At 40.5% G+C, this 22,606-nt stretch overlaps 2 protein-coding genes across 2 annotated transcripts in view; one reads left to right on the top strand and one right to left on the bottom strand.

Moving 5' to 3' along the window:
* The first annotated feature begins 2,529 nt into the window (after positions 1-2,529).
* On the top strand, positions 2,530-9,747 carry bbc3 (BCL2 binding component 3). Its single transcript, XM_010795787.1, has 4 exons — positions 2,530-2,842; positions 4,081-4,468; positions 8,668-8,873; positions 9,721-9,747. The coding sequence occupies exons 2-4, from the start codon at positions 4,090-4,092 to the stop codon at positions 9,745-9,747; spliced, it is 612 nt and encodes a 203-aa protein (XP_010794089.1). The 5' UTR covers positions 2,530-2,842; positions 4,081-4,089.
* A 7,786-nt stretch (positions 9,748-17,533) lies between these two features.
* Positions 17,534-22,606, bottom strand: part of LOC104966227 (glutamate decarboxylase 1-like) — a 15,782-nt gene continuing 10,709 nt past the window's right edge. Inside the window, exons 5-7 of the mRNA XM_010795410.1 lie at positions 21,640-21,730; positions 20,675-20,787; positions 17,534-17,733 (exon numbers count right to left, since the gene is read on the bottom strand). Of these exons, the coding sequence (XP_010793712.1) occupies positions 17,549-17,733; positions 20,675-20,787; positions 21,640-21,730 (389 nt within the window). The 3' untranslated portion in view covers positions 17,534-17,548. The remainder of the gene's footprint in view (positions 17,734-20,674; positions 20,788-21,639; positions 21,731-22,606) is intronic.

Here is a 22,606-nt window from a genome sequence, read left to right as displayed (position 1 = left end):
AGAAGGAAGATATGGTCATTTGTTCTGGGAATGTCATTTTCGAGCCTGAGACCTGAAAAACAGGCTCAGGGCTAAACAGGTTAAGACATTAGTAAAAACTACTGACTTCATTAAAATTACACTTCTGGACCTAAGAACATTTTGACAAAACAAGGGTTTTCACGATAAAAGGAAATCAGCAACGATATAACAAAGGCAGCCTAACAGGATCACTGATGTTACAATGTTGACTCGCATTAGCATTCATTATCCCATCTCTACCAGCTAACTGTGGACCACGTGTCAGGCAGTGTGGCTGGCAGAGGGTGTTGCCCGGGCATGTACCTGAGAGGAGACTCAGCCCCCACCCTTTACCAAACAAGAGGGTGTGCACCAATCTGCTGCTGGAGGAAGAATGGGGGCGTTCTTCAGACAAGCTGCCATTTCCATGCCCTGCAGCTGGGACAATGATCTGAGGGTCGGGGGTCACCACAGCAGGGGTGTCTGAAGTCATTTCTCATGCTAATGCTATGCACGGTTTGCAGACTACAAAGTGTAAAAGCTGGAACAATTAGCCTGCTGTAATGACAACATTAATGCAGGTTCTTCTCATTAAAGATGACTATCATAAGTGCTGCAGCACACACCCTGAATATTAATATGCTATGTGTCAAAGTGAGATTAAAACAAGTCAAATAAATCAATGAACACCAGACATTTTTCAAAAATGTGTTGAGCACTTTTTATTTAAAATGTGTGTGGGAAGTATTTATTAATTATGTCATATGTGTCATTGGCTCACTGCATATTTGGATTAAGCAATTTGTCATAAATGGATTCCAGTGTTTACAAAAAATATTCACTAATCCGGGATTATAATTTTTTATGTTTGGGTTTAGTAAATCTATCCCAAATGCCATCAAAAGGATTTCTATTGAAGCTTAAAGTGCAAAGATTCTGTTTACATTTCAAAGACATGGACAAACACACACACCTGTTTGGTCTGAGGTGGGAACAGGTCTGTATTTTCGAATTATTTTTAGTGTTTAACTGCATTCAGTGAAAAGTAGCAAAGTCACCCATAAGAACAATACAAATGTGTACATAAATATATATTATTATGGGCAGATGTAGCTTAATATCACCATCAAAATCTTCATAACAAAACAAATGTTCACCAAAGCGGATTTTACATTGAGCACCAACAAAACATGAGAATGTTTCCTTGGCTTCATTATTGAAGTCAAACTGACACACTTGTTGTTACACATCACCTTTTTGGGGTGCATTAAAATACTCAAAGTAACTTTAATCATGGAAATGGTTAATTTTGCAGAAAATCTAAGTTGGTTTTCATCCCAGTGCTTTGTTAAAAGGCTAATAATAATAAAAACCACTGGACTAAAACATAAAGAGGACATGTTGTCTAGCCTAAACTAAATCCCAACTGTCAGAAATGATAGGTCATAATAGTGTTGACACTTGCAACACATGTGTTATAATAAACAGATCTACTGCACACAAAGGGCTGACTCAGCTCTAAGATCACATTGTTTTACTTTACAGATGTCAAACTATGCAGGAAATGAAGGGAAGCCAGCTGGGGTGAGGAGGAGGAGTGAGTGTGTGTGTGTGTGTGTGTGTGTGTGTGTGTGTGTGTGTGTGTGTGTGTGTGTGTGTGTGTGTGTGTGTGTGTGTGTGTGTGTGTGTGTGTGTGTGTTCTGAGCAAGGAGTTGTCACATGATGAGGAAATGTCTTGAGTCCTGAGATGAGAGATAAGAAGTGGGAGGAGGGAGGTGGAGGAAAACCACAGGATGTGAGGGGGGTCAAATGTTAAATCTCTAGGACTAAGTGGCATGTGAATGCAATTACAACTATAACATATGTAAGAAAGTATTATTATTATTATGTATTTATATTGCTGCAGAAAGTCGCAGTCTGTTACAAAAAACAAAAGAAGAAGAAAGAGAGAAAGTGAGACAGCAGCATCCTGTCAGGAGCATGGCAGCACTTGTCAGGGAGGAGGAGGAGGAGGAGGAGGAAGTAGTCTAGACCAGAAAGGACTGGCCATCAAAATAAAAGCAGGAGTGAACTAAAATATATAACTGTATTTATTCGGTGTACGGTCCAGAAATAAATTGAAATAGAGAATTAGCATGTTTGGACATTGTATGTCAGTATTTTGGATCATAACAATACACATATTAAAGGAAACGAAAAGGATAGCAAGGCCTGAAAAAAGTCAAGAAATATAAGAAATATATGCACAATGTATCCGATTTGAATAAAAGAACTCCGCTGTTTTGTGCAAGAATGTGCAAAAGTGAACAACACGACATAGGTACTGGGTGTTTCTCAATGTCGAGGACGCTTCCTTGGTAGGACATGTCTTCCGAGTCACTTCCTTCAGAAGCGAGGCAAGAATCCTTCCTCGCCTCGAAAAAACTCTATTTACGAGGTCAATAAATGTTGTGGTGTGTTTTATTCTGAAAGTCCAAACCGGTAGTCCAGTGTATATCTTCTGTGTTGACAAAGATAGTGAGGCTGAGGCAGCAGGAGAGCGCTCAGACCGGACAGATCTTCAGAGAAGAGCACAGAGACCAGTCTCCTCCGTTATTCGGTACATCTCGTCGGTATATGTTCTGATGGGTTAATCTAACAGACAACAACCAGCTGATTATAAAGCGTGACAATCAACGGAAGAACTTTGACATGGAATGACACGATTCCTCCCGAGTGGACCTTTAACATCTTGTGACACTTCGCCTGTTGTTCTGGAACAGTGTATCCCGTCTGATGTGCACCTGTTACGGCTGCTCTCTGCCCTGCACACCGCCTCACCACGGAGCGTCATAAACAGCCAGTAAGCGCTTCATCTTTATTTACTGCTGCAGAAGTTGGAAAGGTTTTTGACAACTTGGGCAAGACACTTCACCCCAAATTGCTCCTGTGGGGATTGTCCACAGTACTGAATGTATGTAAGTCGCTTTGGATAAAAGCGTCTATGTGACATGTAATGTAACTTAAAGTTGCATCATCTGTCGAGCAGTCAGAAAAAAGTGTGATTGAACTTATCGGTACATATCTACTTTGAAATTACTTTGTCAACATTTACTCTCTTTTTTACAACAGATGTAAAGTATTGACCCCTGCGCCTTCGAGCCTTTCGCGTTATATTTATGATTTGAGACATGTCCGGACAAGTCCCATTCAGAAACGTTAATGGGGAAAAAAAATCCTAAATCAGAGTTAAAGTTAACGATATTGATAGGCTATTTAAATAAATGTGTTTAGCCCCAGAACCAGAAAACTGTCAGAAACTGGTTAATTTATCAAACGAATAATGCATTTATGATTGAATGTATTCAAACTTAAAGCATGGTGCCCCGTGGTTCTGTAATTCGACATCTTTACGCATTTTCCGATTTATTTCCTTGCGTTTTTTAAATAACCCTAAATAAACGGGATTTTAAATGGCACATTTACATTAATGTCACTGGAGGATTTATGCTCACTTTTTTCTCGATATTATCCTTCCTATCATCAGTTTATTGACAAAGCGGAGAGAAATCTCCGCGTGGCTCGCCTTTCTGTGAGATTGTGTGTACCTATGATGTGTACGCGTCCGCGCTTCCTCGTGCTCGATCGGCGCGGATCAGATCTGTTTATAAACAAGTCTCGTGCCCTAGCGGCCGGTACGATCATTTATAATGTAGGTTGCTGGGTCAAACTTGTGGAGAAAGACTAGATGTGTGTATGTGTGCTTTTCTGGTGCTTTTTGTATGCGATATGTTATCCTATTATATATTAAATCAAATTCAATGTTTTTTTTATTGATCGTATAATATATACTTTAATTTGGATCAATAAAGTATATCTTGTCTTATCAGATAGACAGTATATATCCTGAGGGGTCACGAACAAGACTTGCACATGTTTTCTTAATTCTTTGTACATTGATTTCTCAGGGCCACTGTTTTTTGTGTTTGTTTAAATTCAATTTGTTGTTTTTTAGATGACTATGTTTATACATTTTGATTTGATGCTTCAGTACATGTTGTCTTGCTTTGTTTGACGTATGTGCATGTCTGTGTGATTTAGGCTACTGAGATGGCCCGTGCAGAGACCATGGAGAGCGCCGGGGAGACAGGAGGAGAACCAGGAGACGGCCCCCTGCCTCGCCACAGCTCCTGCCGGATGGAGCTGCCCCGCCCCTTCTACAACTGGCCCGGCATGCTCACCACCACCACCATCACCACCGGCTCTGTGACTGGCCCCGGGGCCTTACACCTCCACCAGAACCACCACCACCTGCACCCTTTGCAGGCCCTCTATATGTCATACCCGGTGCCTTACCCCCACCCAGAGGGCCAGGACGAGCCCCAGACTCACCAGCAGTTACCTTGGCCATCGTCATCATCAACGCCTCCCTCACCTCTCTGCCATCGGAGGGAAGAGAGGGCCAGTGTCTTCTCAGGAGAGCAGTCAGGTAAGACAGTCCTATTAAGCGCTTTGAGCACCAGGAAAAGCGCTTTATAAATGTAATGTATTATTATTATTCACATTTAATCAAAGATATCCAGCGTGGTTTAGGTTATTTGGGAGATACAAAGTGTTATATCTCTTTAGTAATAGGATGTGAGTTGCAGCATGGTGTTGTTAAAACCATGTGGGTTAGCTCTCCCTGTGCTTGTAACACCAGGCACATCATTTATGATTTAGAACAGTTACCTCGGAGAGAAACTCACAAACACACAGATATGTTTGGCCTCGACTGAAGGTGGAAACAGATCTGTATTTTTTATTGTGGGACTACATTCAGGGAGAAGAAGCAAACCACCCATAACAACAATGAGAAATGGGACAATACATACACATGCATATATTTATGTTATTAATGGCAGATACTTAAAAATATGTCATTTTCAACATCTGCTTAAAAAAAAAGTATTTTCACCAAAGCTTATTATATATATGTAATATATATTATATTACATATTGAGCACTAGCTGTGAAAATAATAATGTTGCATTGGCTTCATTGATGTCACAGACAAAACAAAATGAGAAGCTTTCCCATTAAAAATATAATAATATGTTTGTTTAACCATGATGGTGTAGTCTGTGTGTGACCTGTTTAACTACTTACTGATGCCCTGTGGTGGAATGTGACTAAGTTAAAACATTGATTCACAGCCAATTACTGCTGCAGGATAAGCATTAGATCAGAGTGGATGCAGGTTCTGACCAAGAGTCACGACTCAGCTCTCCTCACAGCATAGCTTGCCTTCCCGACCTCCTCCCTCAATATACACAGAAGTTGTCAGCTGGCAGGAGAGTATCAGTTCAGTCTGTGCTGTGTCTCCATGACAGGAGGCTGTTTGGGCAGTGTTGATGGGGGACAGGTGGAGGGATGAAGAGGATGTGTGTTACCCACTGTCGCAGGAATAAACATGTGACGTTTTTGGCCTTGTAGCCAACAGTCCACTGAGCTGCTGTTGCTGCCTCAGGAGCTCTTACTGGTTTGTTCATGAGACAATGTCTGTCTGTCTGGAGTTCACGAGGGGTGAGAAGAGGGGAACTTACTCTGACAATGGTGGGCGGTAACACAGAAAACACATTTGACCTTTTATAGTACATTATTTTTCACATTTTAAAAACTCAGGTGAAAATCAGGTGTTGGCATTCACAGGATACAGGAAACACAGGTTAACATTAGACACTGTGTCTTTGTGTTGTGACAGATAGAGGGGTAAACAGATACATTGCCCCACCCCCTTCCTCTCTCAGCTGCAGGTCAGCTGTGCATGCTGGGCATGTTCAGACATGTCCTGTGCAGTCTGAAGGAACCAATGTGCTGCATTTCCTGCTGCTCTGAGATCAGCCTGGCAGCACACAGTCAGTCTGTAGTCTGCCCACAAGAGCTTCTATTGGCCTCTCAGTCAGGTTTTAAGCTTAGTTTAAATTGTCAGAGTTACAGTTAGTTAATCAGGCTTATCAGTCAGGCTACGAATCAAACAGTTAGTCATTTAATGAGGGAGACACTTTGTTATCCAGTCAGTAAATAGGGAATTCATCAGTTAGATACTCAGCAACCTAGTGAATTAATTAGTCAGACACTTTCAGTTATTCACTAATCAGGCACTCAATAATTAAAATAAAAAAATCAATGTCACTTTATCCAGATCATCTGTCCGGTTGGTAAACAGTCATGATGTACGTTTTTTGTCGATTTGTAAGTGAATTTGTTGTATTGTGTGCACAGAAGTGGGAAAGGTACTCAGATCTTGTACTTGAGTAAAAGTAGAAGTACCATAGTGAAGGAATACTCTGTTGCAACTAGAAGTCCTGTATTCAAAATGTTCCTCAATTAAACGTAGAAAAGTGTTGGCATCAAAATATAGTTAAAGTAGCGACAGTAAAAGTAGTGATTGTGCAGATTGGTCCATTTCAGAATAATATATATGATATGTTTTATAATGATTGATCATGAAAGTATTCTCAAAGCTGGTAAAGGTGCAGCTAGTTTGAATGACTTTGTATACTGCAGGGTAGCTTGTGACTTTACTCCAGGTGGAACTAAAGTCTGATTTAACACTTGGTTATATTTCACATCATTCATCCAGATCTGTGAAGTAACTAAAGGGATTAAAATAATGTATTGGAGTAAAAGTACACAATTTAGCTCTGAATTGTAGTGGAGTAGAAGTAGAAGGTAGCAAAAAATGGAACAACTCAAGTAGCTCAAAATTGTACTTAATAAAATACAATTTAAAATATATATTTTAAAATGGTTATAGCGCTTAAAAGGTTTGGAAACTAATGTCCTTGCAGGATTCTTGCTGTTCTATATCATCATAGTTGACGGCACTTATGGTAAGAGACTTTGGATCTAAGCATCAGCTAAATTAATTAGCTGAATAAAAAAAGGAATTGTTTGTTAATGTATTTATTATTTGTTTGGTTAGTCAGAGGATTTGTCGGTTTGTTATTTAATGACAACATCTCTCAGCCGTAAGCTTTTATCTGCTTTAGTCTGTTTTTATTTGTAATGCCACCCCTTCACCCGGCAACCGAGTCCCCCCCAGTCTCCTACATCCCATATTTATCTGCTCTCAGGATCTCTGTCACCTTGTCACTCTGTCAGCCTATCAAACAGACCGGTTCACCAACAGCCCCACCCCCTTACCTCCCTCCAGCCTATCCAGCTCAGACCCCCACTGCCGGCCAATCTCATAGAGACGTCTCCAAGAGTGCTGTCTTCAAGTTACCTTGGCAACAAGCCAGTGTTTCCCGTTTGTTATTTTTCCTCCGCTCTCTCTTTCCTCCCTCTCCGCCTCCATCTCTCCCTCTCTCTAGTCACCTGCCTCTTTTAAGGATCAGTTGTAATCCTCCTAGCAAAGTAGATGCTGTGGTTGCCAGGGGTGCCTGTTTCTGTGGCAACAAAGAGTTGTGGTTGATGGAGACCCTCTGCTCCATGACAGAGACAGGGGTCCATTCACAGGAAAGCTGTTTTCAAAGTCAGAAACAAGTGTACAAAGGTTATCTAATCGTCTATTAAAAACGACACGCTGCCAGAGACAAGGATGTTTCATGTAGTATGATAAATCCTTTTCATATGTTGGATGGATATTCAAATAAGCAAGAAACATAACAAGAACATAAAAAAATAACTAATTTAATTTAGCAACTAATTTTGTAAATGTGTTATGTGAAATATGTTAAAAGAATTGATAAGATACAGAAAAAGAGAAATAATTAATTCATTGTATATAATGCTTACACAAAATAAGATTTATTTGAATAAAGCAGAACATTAAGCATGAAAAATTAAAAAAATGATCAAGTAGGTTACCATTAAAGATTTGAGACAATTTCCTTTTTTTTCATAAAATCCTAAAACCTCTAATAGCTTTAGGCCTTTTTTTCACGCTAAAGCAACCAGACAGAAGGGACAGGTATCTGTAGGAACAACAACACTAGATCTGTAAACACACACACACACACACACACACACACACACACACACACACACACACACACACACACACACACACACACACACACCTCTCCATACCAGACTTATTAAGCAGATTAAGAGATTACTCTTCCAAGTTCCATGAAGAGGAAACAGACCCATCAGGCTCCTTAGCAAATATGTGTTGCCACAAATCTAACTAATGTAACTGAAAAACCCAACTGGAATAAAAAAAAAAAATGTTTTATGTTGAATGTTGTTTAAAAACTCCCTCTTCTATTTTCTATCAAGTATGCTACACTTTGAGAGTAACTTATTTGATTGTATGCAAATGGTGAACATAATGTTTGAACCTTACTCATCTCTTCATATTCATTGTAAACATTCATACTGATCGGTAATGGCCTGGAAGTGAAGTTTTCTGGGAAGTGTGTGTATGAAGTTGTGTGTGTTCTTGTATGTTAAGTCTCTGTTGTTAAGTGTCTCTATTATTGCTAAGGAGGCGGTTAATGTGTGGATACTTGTTGACAATCAATTAGGCATAACCAGAGGCTGTGGCAATAAAGCACTTGTGTCTTTTCAAACTTTAACTGTTTTTATCAAAAGAGAGACGAAGAGTAAGAGCATATGGAAAAACGATTTCAAATTATTAAACAATTATGGAGAATTGCATGTTATTTTCTGAATTAATTTAGTATTTTTCTTCTGCAGACTCGCTCAGAGAGGAGCCCCAGGAGACCTCCAGCAGGCAGGGGCCTCTTCCAGACCTGCTGCCACAGAACGAGCAGCTCTCCTGGGCTTCCCCTCGTCACAGAGCCCCCGGAGGAGAGGCAGCGCAGGTGCAGGTCATCAGGAGGGTGGCCCACCAGCTGAGGGCCATCGGAGATGAGATCAACGCCACAGTCCTCCACAGAATGGTAAGAGGAGGGGCGGGGCTTCAGTGTTATATACAGTGTGTTTAGCTATAATAGGTTAGGTAGGTTTTGTTTATAGTAAACAAAGTAATGTGGACATTTACAGTGACCTAAATAACATGTTTTAAAAAATCCTGTTAGAAAATTAGTCCAATCCAGCTTCATTATCACAATGTTAGAAACACCTAACAGTCAGTTTCATTATTGTGAAGGGATTCTACAAAGGTTTTATCGTCATATGCAAAATAGCTACAGTGTGATTATTGGCAATGAAAAACTGTCCCATTACTTCTCCAACCGTGCAACATAAAATATGCCTTAGACATAATCAGCAAAAAATGTGCAAGTGGCACAAAGAAATGCAGGAATAACAGTTTGCAAAAATGAAACAATGAACAGTGGAAAAAAATACTGCTTATTGCTTTCCCTCCATCTGAGTGCAGCAGTCTGATGTGTGTATAGTGTTACAGTGTCTCACACAAACACACAATTATCTTGTGTGTGTGTGTGTGTGTGTGTGTGTGTGTGTGTGTGTGTGTGTGTGTGTGTGTGTGTGTGTGTGTGTGTGTGTGTGTGTGTGTGTGTGTGTGTGTGTGTGTGTGTCTTTCTTTGACAGATCAATACTCGCGTGTGAGATTTAATCGATGATATCTGAGCCAGTTTAATCTCTTTTCACTTTTTACTGTGGACCTTTTTACAAATGTCTGTCCTAAAGTCTTTCCACCTCTCTCTCCTACTTCCTCTTTTTCTACGCAGTAATACGTTATATAAATGTGTACTTTTTAGAAACTTCATTGCAGACAGTCCTCTTTCAGATTCATGTTCCCTCCCTTATGTTTTTTTTTTACAGTTTCCTTCCTCATCATTCTTGCTTTAATCTTTATAACTCTATATGAATTGAAGTATGCCCTAAACACCTGAAAACAACACAAACACATTTCACATCCAAACGATACTCCCAGATGAAATCACAGTATGTTTTTACACTGCTGTCTGTCTGTTTCCTTGTATTGTTATGTCTTTAACTCCCTCCCCCCTCCCTCCCCTGTAGTCTAGATCGCGTGAGGAGTTGGCAGCAACTCTCCACTTCCTCCCCCCCAAACACACACACACACACACACACACACTCACACTCACACTCACACTCACACAAACACACACACTTCCCCAGTCCCCACTGCTCTCTCTCCCTCGCCGTCCCGCCTCATGCACATAAACAAAGATGACGTCACCTAGTTTCGACTCACACTCGGACACGGATGGCACACAAACACGCACACGCACGCACACACACACACTTTATAAGGGTGCAGCAGCTCCTGTTGCAGCGTGTGATGCAGTTGGTCCCCTCATGGAGCTGCCTGTTCGCTCTCTGCAGGAAGACAGACAGAAATTGTTTTGTTTACCGTCGAGCCAAAAGCACAGTCTACTGTATAGCAGTTAGAAACAAAAGTAGGAGTCAAGGAGGGAGATTGTGAAGGAGGGAGGGTTAACCACAGGCACGTGAGGTTCAGACCGTTCAGAGTAGCATCTTTAACTCACACACTTGTTTATCCTCTCGTTCAAGTGGCGAAGTGTTTCATTATTCCATTTCATTATTGCAGCATGGAGTTCTGTTCTATATCCTTCTACTGTTCACAAAAATAAGAATATGTGTCCTCCGTCTTCTCAAGAAATCAAACAATCAGCTTCTAGGATTTGCTCCTTTCCACCCAGGTAGTCAATATGGTCCAACTTCAATTATTTGGCTCACTTGCGTTCAAAATGCTGAAGCAGCTGTAAATTATCCCCGAAGTACCTCAAGAGTAAACTCATTTAAATACAGGTTCCAACCCTTAATCTGTGTCCAAATTAAATGAATTTTCTGGCATAGCTGCTGCCTCGCATGCCAACAGAACAAAGGGAACACCATTGACTTGCATGAAGTTACAATCATGTGATAAAGTCAAGTGCAGTTTGTATGGCGGGTCATTAAATGCACATTTTTTAGCATCTTGGCCCGCCTTAAAAATGTCAGATATTGAATGATCCAACTGTTTTATTATCTCGGCCAGGGGAAAGTTTGGTGAAGTGTGTGTTGATCTCTCTCTGTCCGCCGTTAATCTCTCATGCAACAGTCTTATATATTTTTGTGGCCATTTTTGACAGTATGCTCAAGGACTTGTCCTGGTTGCAGTGATTCACAATTTGGATAAAATATATATTTTATTGACTGCTTTAAACCGTCATTAATCTTTCTCAAATGTTCTCAACTGCTTCCTTAATGAAAGAAATGTCCAAATATCAGCAAAAAACGAACCTCACATTGTTTGTTTGTTAATTTTTATGGCTTACTGACATTGAGAGAAAAGTTATGTCCTATTTTGGACTACACATTAATTCCATACTTTGTATGTTATCATCCACTTAAGTTCATTTTGTGCCTTGTGTTTTGAACTCTTTGGTGCCAACAGACCTGTCACGATAATTAATTTTGTTGGACGATACATTTTCCTGGAAATTATTGCGATAAACGATAATATTGTCGGCACTGTTGTAAGACCATTTTAGACCACTGACATAATGATAATATATAATAATAGTTAAAGTACTTTCAAACATAACTTTATATTGAACATTCAACATTGCAAATGAAATAATATTAAAATATATAAATGATATATAATAAATAAAACAAATTAATTAAATGATAATAAATAAATTAAATCACACAACCAAAACAATAAATTAAATAGACTCGGGCTGGAAAACAGATCTCTCGCTCTATCCATCTATCTATCTATAAATAATATGAGCACACATTGTCTCACAAGCAAAGAACCCTCCTTAAAACAACACTCAAGTGTACAGTCCACTGTCCATACAAAGACCCAGATGCCTCAACAGGCCATATCCAAATCTGTTTTTCAAAGTTTTCGAGCAAGGAACACCAACATATTTGCATTGTCGGGCAAATGCATCTTTGATTGTAAACTGTCGGGAAGGTGGGGGCTCTCCATCTCCAGCTGCCGTGTTTGCTCCCAGCTGGGAAAACGGAATGGGGTGGTTGTGTTTTAGGTGTAGTTTAAAATGTGTGGTATTGCCTGCTTTTGTCGCTACCTTTTTTAAACAAATGCGCAGTGGCGTTTTTATATGTAAAAAAGTGGTGTGGCACAAACAACTTAGTCTATATATAAGCTTCTGCAGTGAGGTTCATGGCTGGTGAGGCACTGGCACTGACTCTTCAGGTTTACAAATATTATATTTGGACCTAAATCAAAATATAATATTATTTTCAAAAGCTTTTTTTGTCTGATGCTTCGATTAATTTTAATGCCCAAAAAAAGTAATTTTATCATTCAACAAAAGGATACCCAAGAAATGTAATTTTATCATTTAAATATTGAATTTGTTCTCTCTTGGTAAAATCCCATTTTCAATAAAATTGCGGTCTTACCTTGACTTGAAGATGAAGTCCATTTGGCTATCCTTCTGGACAAAAATCTCTATTACTTTTTTGTAAAAGTCCTCCTTATCTTCTTGTAGTTTCAAAAGTCTATCATAAATCTAATCGATAGATTTATGATTCGAAAACTATAAAAGTAGGGTAGACATGTGGATATTATCCGGCTGAACAAAACGTGCATTTATCTAACAGGTACGTTTCCCACAGATCTTATTTGGAGCTATTTTTCTAAAATCCTATGGAGAAATCTCATCGCTTTTTTGTGGAGGGAAGCCATGGAACCCATGCGCAGCTTACTTCCGGGTTTTAGGACGCGTCACTGCAGCTCTCTCGTCTGCTCTTCACACACCACACTTTTTGCGGCACACGTACTTACAGACAATCAGCTCTGAATTATGTGAGATGACGTATGTGGGGATAGCAGCTCAGTGCTCCTATGGTCATTATTTTTTTGCCACACACATTAAAAATTCTTTGAGCATGCGCAGTGTAGTTTTTACAGTCACCGTTCAGTTAGACAGTGAGAGGGAGGGGATGATCGGGTTTTGTCCCACATGGCTCAAAACAGCTCAATAGGCACACACTGTAGACACTAATTAGAAGAACACAGACTAAAACAGCAATGTACAGACGAATCAGATGATTAAACATGATCTTAACATATATTTTATATTGTGGTGATTAACATGATTCACCCGCGGATCTATGGGTTGGGGTATTGTTCTGCACGGACATTTGAATGAGCCGGACTTCCTGTTTCCGCCGGTATTCGCTTCCCGGGCTTGGAGTGTTTACATGTGTTTGCAGATGCTTAATAAAAGTCTAGCTTGTACGTTTGATACCCCGCCTTTGACTCCCATCTCTCGGCACCACAATATATATTTTTATTTATTTTTTGCATTTTGTTGTAATCATTATTTGTAATACTTTTGCTGTGCCCCACCTGCCCCTAATGAGCAGTCGCCATTGTGAATACAGTGATACGTCTCACTAGTAGATACTTTGTCAGTGTCATCCACGTCTGACACCATAGAGGTTCCTCCTTGAAGAGTGACATTTTGTACTATTTCATGGGTTGCTGAATATTACAAAATGAATCAGGTCTGGTGAATGTGGAGAACTTACCTGCCAGAACAGTACACATATTTATTTCAAAACTTATAGTACAGTTGTTACGCTCTAATGCAGGGGTCTCCAACCTTTTTTTGGATGAGAGCTTACTTTCAAAAAATTAAGTTGTGAGCTCTTTTCCTCCTCTTTTCTTTTTTTTTTGCTTGTGTATATATTATTCAGCACATTTTTACATATATTATGCTTACCTTTAACCCTTTGTGTGCTGTTTGGGTCTGTGGGACCCGTTTTCAGTGTTTACTGATATGGAAGTGAAAATGTAGCAATTAAATTATTTAACCTCTTCCAGCTTGCAGCGTGCAAATGGCTTACTTGCTACATGTAAATCTTGTTAAACCAGCGATTGTCGGCGTCGATGACTGTCTGATTGATGTCAGCCGTCGATGAGCGTCTGTGTCGTCCTACTCAGATTGGTGTGTATTGCCAACAGCGTCCGTAGTTTTTTTCGGCCGTGCCGATACCTTCGCGCCCGATTTAACATGTTAGATGGGAAGAGAAAAATAAATAAATTCTTATTCGGATGTTCTCGTTGCGCTTTGTAGAACGAAATCGTTTCTGATCATGGAAAGTGGATAGTGTATGTTTACGTGGGTATGTCTGATGTATTCTATCATATGAGATTGTGTTATTTTGTTATGTCAGACTTAATTATGAGCTGTTTGGCGGTGAGAGTTACGTGTATTTTTTATACATCCGGATTGGCAAAACAGTAGTGTGTATAAATACTCAGTTCTGTTGTCCTGTGGATTGAGGGCCGTGACTTCGCGCAGAGTACCTGCTTCTGCCCCGCAGCTTTTTTGTGGGACAAACCACTCAAACACAGCACACGACGAGCCACGTGTCTCGGACTGCTCGCCCCCCCCGTTCGACAGTTTACGTCGTGTTGGGTCGGTGAGCATTTCCCGGGGCTGATTTTGCCGGGCGGGCATCACTGCGTCCTGATGCACCGGTCGATCTCCTCCATAAAACTAATAAAAAGGGAGTTAATCGGGGCAGCTTCGCGCGCGCTCGCGGGGGTTGTGTGTAGAGGTGTGTGTTGGTAAACGTAACAGCCTGTTGGTTCGACTCTTTATAGCTGTCTCAATTAGTAACACTGGTGATATAATGTGTCTGTGTCGTAAAAGCTCTTGAGCCTTGCTGCTCTTTCTGAGTTACTATTCGGTCCCGCTGCCTCCTGGAGTGACCATACACCTTTCTGTCTACTGGACGGAATGCTCCCTTAAAGTGAAGATCTGAGTACGAACATATGTATCTCTCATGAGTGCACTTGTCATGTTCCCACGTAAACATAACAGTCGTGCACGGGAGTGAAATGGTTGCTGTCCTGTGGGCTTCACTTTCCTCTCTTGGCGGACGGAACTTTCTCCCGCAAAAAAAAGTCAGGATTCACGGGTTAGTATCTCGTTGCGCACGAGTTAGTATCTCGTGCGCAAGAGATACTTAACCCGTTATCGCTTTTTTTTTCTCTCTGTTTTTTTTTTCTGTCTAGGGCGTTCCGTACAGACATGGGAGTACTGCACGTCGTGTTTGTTCGGCGTGCCGACACCTTCGGCCGTCCGATTTGACAGTGTTGTATTTATTCTTGGCGATGTCTCTGTCTGTGCTCAGAGAAATCACTCCTGATTGCTGTTCAGCTTACGCGAATCAGTGCATGAGAATGCGAAACGGAAGTGAGGAACCCAAACAAACTCATTAAGAAGAGCAAATCAGAGATTTCTTATTGAACTCCTAGCTTCATCAACAGGTCGGTGAAATTCGCCCATGAGCTTCTCCGTGTAGAGTTGATAAAATCTGGAGACGTCACGCTATTTGTTGTTGTTTACTATCAGCGCACTCTGTTCTTCTTCTTCTTGTATCACGCCTATGCTTCTGTCCGGTTCGTTGCCTCTTTGATGACGCACCTAACACTATCCGCCGCGTCTGACTGTGTAAGGATGAGTTCCATTCGTCCACTCACGTCGCTTAGCTGCCAGGTACGTGCGCCGGTTATGGGCGTCGGCACTGAAGTCTTTGCGGTGTGTTCCAGTGCGACACATGGCGCCAAGACGCAGGAGACGTGAGGGCGAGAGATACGAACATGCTTTGTAATCTATCGTAACACAAGTGTCACCACAGCTACACACTGAATGCATGATGAATACAGTTTGGGGAAAAAATGACCTTGGGGTTTACTATTCTCGCTTACATGGTTACATCCACTTAATAAATCGATATGTTTATATCTCTTTCATCATATACAACATTTATTTTTCATTCTCGAGTCACCCTTTCTTCTGTCTATATTCTGTTTTGTACTCTTGCCACGTATTTTGCCTGCATGTTATTTCGTCCTTAAATAAGTAATCAATGTATCGTGTGCTTCTATTATCCTTTCCACATTAAATAGGCCTACTTGGCGTTATATTCTGATTTCTGAGTTGGTGTACTTTTCTTTACGTTTTCCTCCGGTAACGTGATGTCGTTCCCGGAGCCCAGACCTCAGGCTCCTCAGCTTCTCAATCCTTGTTGATGTAATATATTCGATGCAGAATTACACAAACAATACTGCGTATTGTCTGTTAAGTCCGCTCGCTATGATTTGCAAGGTAGTGATATCTCTGCAGCTCCACCATTCCTTGTTCAAATGGTTGTATTTATAAACTCAAACAAACTACACGAACAGAAAGCCAGACAAAAAGGAAACACATCGGATGAGTAACAGAACAAAAGAAGAAGGTTAGACATAACAGGTGCAAACAACAAAGCTATGATAGATAATCTGTTTTAGTGTGTACCACTTCAGACCGATGGTTATAAACTTAAGAGTAACAACGACAGTTTACACAATTCAAATTGTCGACCTCTCACATCGCGAACTTCTTACATACACCAAAACATGGGATGCAATAAGAATGTGTGAACATACACCGCGTTAACCCAACCAATCAGACATTTCCTTTACAGGGCTCTTGTTAATGGTTTTCCATTCAGTGAAATACGGGTCTTTACTGACTCCGTGTAGTGGCATGCCAGACCATGCAACTGCAACACATCAGCCAAACCACATGATTGCCTCTCTATATCCCAATGTGCTTCATATAAACGAAAACATTGTATTTGGATTTGGAATGAATTCCCAACAATAGTTGTTGATATTTCGAGTCTAGGACCCAGATAGATATAAAGAANAACATTCTCAAACATAAAAGAAACCTTAGTTCATATCTCATCGCTCCACGGTGGGTCAGACGGACGTTGCATTTGTTCACAGCTTTACAATCCACTATGGAAGAAGTGCTGTGTTTTATAAAATAATGGTGTATTATCAAATGTATTCAGTAAAAAACTAAGTGTCATTTTAAGATGTGCAGATGTCCCTGCCCTGGCTAAAGCTAGGATGTGTACGTAGGGTCAGATTCAGGACACTGTAGGGATGCTGTATACAGTGTAGGGGCTATCTGACGCTGAAGAGTGAGAAATCCTGAGGACCTGAACGCATCACATGCATCCACCTTGTCGGCTCGTGCAGACATGCTCAGTCACAGCGACCATATTTAGTTAAATCCAGTGGTGTAATGTAACTAAATACATTTACTCAAGTACAGTACTTAAGTCAAAAGTTGAGGTACTTGTACTTTACTTGAGTATTTTCACATTGGGCTACTCCACTACATTTTGTATGGAAATATTTAGTTACTTAAAAAATATAAATCAGATAATTCATTGTAATTTATTATTATAGGTTAGTATTGTATATAAAGTAATTCAAATAATCCCCTCTTGTACAAAGTGAAACATTGAAATGATGAACACATTAATGCATTAATAATTATAATAAAATATTTAAAATTTTACATTTGGTAGTAGACTTTTACATTCTAGTATTGCTACTTTTACTGGAGTAAGAGTACCCCCTCTGGTTACACTTCAAGATTATAAAGTATATAACATCGACGAAGGGAAGGCACGAGTGAAGTTGGAGACTGACACTCCGGAGATAAACATAGGCTTGTGTTCTCTCGTTGTTTAAAAGAAAACTGTTTTCATTTGAAAGTTATTTTCTGTGTGACCCTGTGAAACCTCAAACTGATTTATAATCTGGCTCAGACAATAACTCCTGAACTCAAACAACCCCGTCCTTCAGAGTGTGACAGTGAGTGTGTGTGACAGTGAGTGTGTGTGGTTTGTTTACATGTTCTGAGGTGAAGAGGGCCAGCCGGGGCAGGGCTCCCATGCCTTTGGTCTTCACCTCGGGGTAGAAGTGGTATCTGGCCACCAGGATGCTGTACAGGTTGGATATTGTTCCTCCTTCAGGAAACACAATGCACAGTTTAAAAAGCAACCACACTCAAAACCTGAGTCTGTATTTTTTTGTTGCACTGTATAGGCAGGACACATATTTTAATGCATGTAATGAAAAATGCCTTTATATGCTGAGAATAATGGTAAATGTGTTAATGTATAAACTTCTGTTATTGAAATAAAGTAAACTTTTCCTGGACTTCTGAAGACACAACCAAATATCTCAATATTGACATTGTGATGATTGGCTATGCTTTTATATTCTAACCGTTACCCTAAAAAATGAACATAGTGAGATGTTATAATCATCAGTAATGTGGATACAATGACTTAGTAGGTAAAGACAGCTCTCTAAGGTACAATTCAGTTTTATTTGTGACGCTTTTACTAAAACCATTATTTATAAAGAAGTCTGTTGTATCCCAATACAATCATACGATTTAGAAAGTGCCTTTTGGACACCTCAAGCTGAGAATAATGCTTAATGTGTAGGGTTGGGGATCGTTTGGATTTTAACGATACCGGTTCCAATTTCTGTTCTGCTTATCGATTTCTGTTCTTATCGGTTCTTGATTTCGGTTAAAGGGTAAAAATACGTCACATGTCAATTTCACAATAAAAGTAGGTATTCATGAAAACCTTTAGTTAGATTTGTATTTATATTTACAAATCAGTTCATACTGTTTAATTTTGTTGCTGTTATTAAACAAAGTTATTTAAAAGTTGGTGCAATTCCCCCAGACTCCTCTACTGTTACAGTGTCCAACCATATACAGTCTATAGCCGCTTTCACACCAAGTACTTAGTTCCCGGTACTTAGTCCCGCCGAACTCTTTAGTCCCTGGAACTGTCCTAGTAAATCGCGTTCACACCGGAATAAGTCCCTGAGGGAGGATTACGCAAATGAAGCCGCTGACGTCACTTCTTCTTCTTCTTCTTCGGGTTTACTGGCAGGCCGCAAACAACTTCACGGCGTATACTGCCACCCGAAGTCCCGGGTAAATCGCCAGAACNTTCACTCATCTTGCCAAAAGGATACTTCGATATCCGATTGTCAGACGACCACACTACATTACATGTCACTTGTTAGACGCTTTTATTCAAAGCGACTTCCATACTCAATACTGTGGACAATCCCCATAGGAGCAATTTGGGGTGAAGAACGACATGCTGACTGCAGTGGGGTTTGAACCTGTGCTCCCCTGATCCGAACACCAACGCACAACGAACTGCACCACACGCCTCCGCTACATCAGAGCCACAGTCGTCGACATAACTAACGAAAGGCAAGCTTTGTAATCAGAAACATGTTTATTACCAGGTAGGTTGACACGTACGAGGAATTTGACTTGATGTCGTGGTGCATACGTAAAAGTAAAACACAAATTAAAAACACAGACAGAGAACTAGAAAAATATAAAAAAATAACAAGAAATAAAGTAAAAAAATAACAGTATTTACATATAAATGGAATAAAAAGGAACAAAATATGGAATAGAAATCGGCAGTAATAAAAAAAAAAAAGAAAACAGATATTGTGTGCATTAATGTAATGCATAGAGTCTATGATGTGGCTGAGGTAAAGTGTTAGTAGGGGGGGGGGCTTGTTGATGAGGCCGGTAGCAGAGGGGAAGAAACTGTTCAGGTAGCGAGAGGTTTTGGTCCTGATGAAACACAGGGGGTGTGTCCAGGGTGGGGGGGGGGTCGGCCACTATCTTCCCTGCCCGCAAGGGTAATAAAAAACAATAGCAGCAAACACAAATGAGGAACTTGGATGGAAAAAATTGTCAGCAAATCCACAGGGAACACGAGGATACATCCAGAAAGGAAACATAGATGGAAACATGGACAGCAGAACCACATGAGAACGTCAAGGGGAAACCTATTCAAGCAAACAGAGGACACTGTGTAAAACAGGCTAGTATACATTCAGAAACGAATCACATTGACAAGACACAGCTACAAGAGAGTACTGGTGGTGATCACACACAGGTGGAATAAATCAGGGCAGGGCAAATAATCACAAAAGGCGGGAAAACACATTAGCCGCTTTCACACCAAGTTCTTTGCCGTACTTAGTTCCCAGTACTTAGTCCCGCCGAACTCTTTAGTCCCTGGAACTGTCCTAGTAAATCGCGTTCACACCGGAATAAGTCCCTGAGGGAGGATTACGCAAATGAAGCCGCTGACGTCACTTCTTCTTCTTCTGGGTTTACTGGCAGTCCGCAAACAACTTCACGGCGTATACTGCCACCCGAAGTCCCCGGAGTTGGGGACTAGCTTCAGTAGAAGCTGCTGGTTAGCGTCTTCCGAGTTAATCGCCAGAAGCGCCGACACCTCCTCATCCCCACCGCTCCCATATTTTTTTGTGTTTCCATAAGTTAGTCTCTCTCCGTTTGTGCTAATGCTGATGCTAATAATGCTAATGCGAGCAAATAAAATGGCGGCTTCACAAAACCTTTCTGAGTTTTACGGGGCATGGTTTGCAATTCGCCCAGCCAATCAGAAATTGGAACCTTTTTCTCCCCGGGAAAGCCCCTGCTCTCTAGCAGGGACTGAAAAGGGGTGAAAAGGTTTGCGCAAACTAGGTTCTAGTTCCAGATCTTTTTGGTGTGAAACCAAAATCCCAAGAACTATCGGAACTATTCCTGGGAAAAGTGCTCTGGTGTGAAAGCGCCTTGTCCTGCAGTAAATATCTGACATCTGCCCGATTGCTTAACTGTTTGTAAAAGTAAATAAATCATAATTTCATTTAAAAAGTAACTTTCTATAACCTGCTTTACGGGTGACATACTGACTACCCTTTGCTCCTGACTTCTGAAGCAAAATAAATGTGACATCATACCTTAAACTTTTTGTTTCTTGATATGTTCAGCATCACACCTAAATCTTTCAAATGTTTCTCAAAATAAGTTCCAATCCATCCATTCATTCCTGCATCCATTACCTGGACAGAAGATTCCATCCCCCACATCCGCAGACCATCCCACAATGCTTTGCATCTTCTTCAGCAGAAACTCCTCCATGAGGATGAAAACAGGAGACACCTCATATGTGAACCTGGAAAAGAAAAACATTGAGTTGTATTATTATACTGTAAAGACAAAAGACTCATTTTATAACTCGGTTCTTGCAAACGTTTGTTTCTGTAAAGGAACCTCATCACGGTCACATGTCTGTACATCACCACCGCTAAACTAAAGGTGGCTAACGTTCGGCGTAATGACGTTTAGAGCATTGAGTCACAAATTCAAGCTTCAGACATTAGCCAGTGGGGTGTTTACTGACATATTTTATGTTGTAGAAATAAACGTGAACATCTTTTCAGCGGTTGTTAACCACAAAAATGTTTACCTCTACCGAAAAATATCAAAATGCTAACTAATTTCTGGGTTTCAGGACTCGTGTTTAATGGCCTGCAGTCACATGAGACACTGACTTACACGTGGCTCTTTCTTTTTCATTAAAAGCTTTGCTCTAACAATGACAGTCTGGAGGAAATATCAAAAAGAAATCCAACATTTTGATTTTAAATGGGTTTTTTTAGGTTTTAGAAATCCTGCACCATGCTATGAGAACCCAACTAGACTCTAAGAATTTAGATTTTATTTCATAAGCTGTACACTGAAAAAACTGAACCATTGACTTTAATTAAGTGTATTACTGTATTTCAACAGATTTCACAAAACTGTATTAGGTTAGTTGAAAGCAATAATATTAAGTTCAAACTAAAATATTAGGTTCAACTTAATATTATTGTTTTCGACTAACCTAATACAGCTTTGTGAAATCTGTTGACATAATACATCCAATAAGTATAAATACTTGAATTTGATAAGAAGAAGTAAACAAGTAAAAAAACAAGTGCGTAAGGTAGAGTCCTTGAGTAAACTTTTATTGTTGAGATCTTACATGTTGGTGTTGGCTACCGAGGTTAGCCACTCTCCTGCTACACCAATCACATCCAGACCTGAAGACAGCTGGTTGAAGAAACGGGGATGACCTGAAAAAAAAGTAATACGAGAATGATCATGCAAAATGCACTTTTTGATGTCCATCCTGGATGGAGCATATGTGTGGGCTGGACCTGTATTTCACAGGAAAGTAGTGAGCAGAGAGTAGAGTAGTCGATTATTGTTCTGTTTTCTGTGATATATCTTCCTCACCCTCTCAGACTTTCAGTTGCGCGCGCTACTAAAGAGACGTGTTACCATGGAAACCAAACAATGGTGTAGCTTTATTAAAGTCTGAGTGAAAGCAGTCCTGAGTAAATCAGATTTTGTCAGAAATCGGGAGAAATGCGGGAGAAATATGACCCCGGGAGGAAACCGGGAGAGGGCAATGAGATCGGGAGTCTCCCGCGAAAATCGGGAGGGTTGGCAAGTATGCTCCCCGGTGCGTTGGGGAACTCACGCAGCGTCAGATTATAAAACGCTTTCTCTTTTCGTAAAAACGGGGCTACAACGAGCGGATACAGATTTGCTGCCGATATGACGTCAAAACGGCGGCGGACCCACAGAAAGTTGCTATCAGAAACAATGCCGGACGTGTTTTGGACGTAATCTCGTCATTGTTTACATTAGCAAGCCTCGCTAACACTCAGAGCTAACCTGTACTGGAGAGCACATGTGTTTAAAAAGCAGGAAATAAAAAGGAACTCGCCTTGTGATAAACCCGCAAGAGAAAAAGCATTTGAGCTCCATACTGTTTCAGAAATAATCGATCACGATCATAAACGATGTGTTGGATGTGCAGCTGGGATAAGTAATAAGGGAGCTAGGAGGGATTTCCGGTGCATAATATGTTAGCATTTTTCGCTAAGGGCTAATCCAGAGGCTCACTGTTAGCATTGTGGGGAGGATAACAGAGTATGTTTTTT

The sequence above is a fragment of the Notothenia coriiceps genome, unplaced genomic scaffold, assembly GCF_000735185.1.
Source record: "Notothenia coriiceps isolate Sejong01 unplaced genomic scaffold, NC01 NC01_scaffold00037246, whole genome shotgun sequence".
Taxonomy (NCBI): Eukaryota; Metazoa; Chordata; class Actinopteri; order Perciformes; family Nototheniidae; genus Notothenia; species Notothenia coriiceps.
The sequence above is the reverse complement of the archived record's forward strand: the minus strand, read 5'-3'. Positions and strand labels throughout refer to the sequence as shown.